This window comes from Natator depressus, chromosome 13 (genome assembly GCF_965152275.1).
Source record: "Natator depressus isolate rNatDep1 chromosome 13, rNatDep2.hap1, whole genome shotgun sequence".
Lineage (NCBI taxonomy): Eukaryota > Metazoa > Chordata > Testudines > Cheloniidae > Natator > Natator depressus.
Window position 1 is genome coordinate 40,618,752 of NC_134246.1, and position 3,920 is coordinate 40,622,671.

The 3,920-nt window shown below is 45.1% G+C and overlaps 1 gene segment (V, D, J or C); it reads right to left on the minus strand.

Annotated features, from left to right (window-relative positions):
• Nucleotides 1–1,162: 1,162 nt before the first annotated feature.
• Nucleotides 1,163–3,366, minus strand: LOC141997179 (T cell receptor delta variable 1-like). The segment is given in 2 exon segments: nt 1,163–1,485; nt 3,318–3,366. Coding segments are annotated over 2 exon segments (372 nt in total).
• Between the last annotated feature and the right edge of the window lie 554 nt (nt 3,367–3,920).

Sequence of the window (3,920 nt, forward strand, 5' to 3'; positions counted from 1 at the left end):
GTTCTGTTCATTCCCTCTGAGCCACATGGCACTGGTCACTGAAGACAGGATACTGGGCTAGATGGACCTTTGGTCTGACTCAGTGTGGCTGTTCTTATGTTCTTATACTAATTTGATTTCCTGAGTGTTGGGAAAGAAGAAATTTTTGAAGTGTTTGTGATGGCTGATGATACGGTATTGTTATAACTCACTATAGCATTTAGGCACTCCAAGGGAAATCCAGGGGGAGTTAGGCACCTAACCTGGTCAGTCACTCTTGAAAGTCTCACCAAAGAGAAGATTTTAGTGGTGTTTGGATGCCTAAAGACGTAGATAGCAATTGTCTGTTTCTTAACGTGCTTAAAAATTTGCCCTAGGTGCTTTCAAAAATCTCACACGGGCATTGGTTCTCAACCAGAGGTGCACAGAGGTCTTCCAAAGGGTACATCATCTTATCTAGACATTTGTCTAGTTTTAGAACAGGCTACATAAAAAGCACTGGCAAAGTCAGTGCAAACTAAAACGTCATACAGACAAAATGGGAAATAAAGCATGTTTTTTTCAGTAATAGTCTGGGTTTGCCATTTTTGTATTTTTAAATCTGTTTTTTTTAAAGTGAGTAGTTTTTAAGTGAAGTGAAACTTGGGGTGTGGAAGAAGAATCAGACTTCTGAAAGGGATGGAGTAGTCTGGAAAGGTGGCGAGCCACTGCGCTAAGGGGCAGATCCCAAAGGCGTTTAGACACCTAGTGAGATTTTGTCAAAAACACGTAGGTGTCTCAATCTCCTTGATTTCAATGGGTGTTAGGTGCCTAGGTACCTTTGAAAATCCCAGTGGGCACTTGAATACCTTTTTAAAATCCGGCCCTAGGTGCCTCTCTGCATGTTTAAGCACCTAAATACCTTTAAAATCTCTCCCCTAGTCATTTGCCCAAGTCTCTATGGGTGAAACAGAATTTAACCACATTTCTCAGCCTGAAGCCTTCCAGCGAGCGAGCAGGATGTGGGGCCGGGACAGCTCCTGTTGGTAATTTCCTGTCACCGAGAGCAGAGCCGTCTCTGTCTCTGTCACTGTGGGGAGACTGCTGGGCTTCGGGGACGCCCGTCTCTGGTCTCTCTCCAGTGCAGGGCCGGTGAATGGAAAGGAAAGGGAGGGTTTTTGTACAGCTCTGCTGTGTGGCTCTGTCACTGTGCCCGCTGCAGGGCGCAGAGATACACCGCGGTGTCCGCCAGCTCCAGGGCTGTGATGTTCAGAACTGTGGAGCTGTCATCGGCCTGGGAAGAAAACCTCTGCTGGGCGAAATCCGCATTTTCGCTATAAGCAGCGTATGCCTTCGTCCCTCTCTGCAGAATGTACTGCGGGGCTCGGTTAGGAGACTGTCGGTACCAGGAGAGATAGACGCCCGAAAAATCGGTGGTTTTGTAGGAACAGCTGAATGTTACTGAGCCTCCTTCTACTCCAGACACTTGGGATTCCTTGGACTGGACCGAATCACCCAGCGCAGCACCTGGGACAAGACATAAGTCAATACAATGCACCAGTTACAAACAAGCGGAGTGCCCAACCGAGAGAGGGATTGTGGAAGGGGGAAAAGGGAGTAAAACTTGGCAGACAGTGAGGGACATATATAAAACAGCAGATAGACTGAAATGGAGAAAGTGCTGGAAAGGAATGGACAAAGCTGGTGGATTGGTTCTGGTTTTGGGAGGAGAGGGGGGGGGGCGAGAGTTTAATTAGCAGTGAACCAGGTTGCATGAGCAAAGCTAACAGCTCAATTACCTGGACATAGAGTGAGTATAAAAAGGCTTAGAACAAAACACATTTCCATTGTTTAGCGGACTCTGCTCTGAGTCACAAAGAGGCGGTGAAAACACAACAGAGAAGCAAGGGGATTGTTGGCTGAATGCTATAAACCGACCCACATGCCTCCTTGAAAAGTCGAGAGGGGTGGATGTGACCCCAATGCCCAAACCCAGAGGAAACTAGGGGAGGGGAGTGGTGTTTGCTAATGATTTCTATGTGAAACCGTCTCTGTTTGGTGGCTCTTCCACCCACTCCACCTTTCAAAAAGGTTTGTCTGTAGCTGTCGCTATCTCTATGCAGTAGATAAAATGTTTAGACATGAAGTGGACTTCTTTGCCTCCTCAGGGAACCAGACAGACTTACTTGAATAAGTAAGACGGGCGAACAGAAAGACTGAAGGGCAGAAAGAGAGAGCTGGGGGGGGGGGGAGGATGTTGATTTCAGTGGAGCAGAAACCCTTCACAGCAACTAAGAACCTGTTGCCCCGATTAGTTAGACCCAGAGTTGCGGTGAGAGAACAGAGATCAGAACCTCTCCCAGTTTCTTTTACAGCTCCGGGAGATCCCGTTACCATTTTCCAAGTTTTGTGGGGTGATTTGTTTTATTGACAACAACTATTTTCATTGAAAGGTTGCAAATTCATACATATATTAATTCACATAAATATAACTGCGATAATAACGCATCGGGCTCGGTTTGCACAGCATGGTGGCTCTAACACGACACAGGGATAGAAACGGAAAGATCTTCCCAGACATGGGAAGAGCAGAAGGAACTGAACTCGGCAGAGAAGTGTGATAAAAAAGGGTCGGGTATAAAAAACAGTCTCTGTCAGCCTCGTCGTGCCTGAGCATCCTCGATCACTTCTTGTAGCGCCGGAGATGAAGCTCTGCCCTACTGCGTACCTCAGAGCACAGTGATCCACAGCCCTGTCTTGCAGGGACACAGCCTCGATCTTCAAGGGAACCCTCTTATTATCGTCGAACGAAACTGATGAGAATGTTTCAGAGGTGACCGTGTCCTTCTCAGCAGGAGATTATGCGCTGCTAATAAATGCTGGGGTGGGTGGTTCGGATACTGACGGAACCGGAAGAGATTTGGGCTCGTGAAGGCGGAGGTGAAATTACCCTGCAAAGTTGCGTGTTGCCCCTCTGAGATTTGCATTTCTACAGGAGACTGAAACACAGAATTACTTTGAACAAGACCTGTTGAAAGACCAAAAAAAGCAGTAATGAAAGTATATATATCCATTCATAGTTATACACAAAAGTCTCTGATGATCCTATCTAGAAACTGGTTTCCATTTTAAATTAAAGTATCAGGAAAGGAAAGTTGTTTCCATAAAACCATACGGTTTTGTGGTTCCGATAATCTAGTTTCTTTTCTAAAAAAATTAAGTAGGATTTTCAAAAGATCGTTAGGAAACTGGGTTCCTAATTCTCCTAGGCCTCTTTGGAAACCTGAGCCTGTTATAACAGGACTGCTGTAGCTCTTAAGAAACGCAATAAATTCAATAAAAATGAGCATTTAGCTCACCTGACTTCACAAGTAGAAGAAAGATCTGTTGAGCAAGGCAGAAGACCATTTTGCAGCTTCAAATTCTCCTCCTTTTTACTAGGCTCTTTATGGAGTTATCAGGTTTTTTTTTTTCTCCTCATTTGTGCATTAAAAGAACGTGTATGCTGTAAAAGTGCCCTCTCTGTGACTTCCCCCTCTTCCTTCTCCTCTTTATGACTTCAGAGTCACGAAAGAAATGTTGTCCATGGGGTTGCCTGATCCAATTACACCTTAAATAAATAAAATACACTGTAAAATGTAATTACCAGAAAGTCAGGAACGCCCCCCTAGTGGACATAATAAATCAACTTGTGGCACCTTAGAGACTAAGCAATTTATTTGAGCATAAGCTTTCGTGAGCTACAGCTCACTTCATCGGATGCATCCGAAAGTTTATGCTCAAATAAATTGGTTAGTCTCTAAGGTGCCACAAGTCCTCCTTTTCTTTTTGCGAATACAGACTAACACGGCTGCTACTCTGAAACCTCTCTTTTACCTATTCCCAGGGGTAATAGCTGCAAAACCTGACTCATGTTATGGAAAGGGAATTTTGCTGCCAGTTCTTCGGCTAGTGGCCTCTGT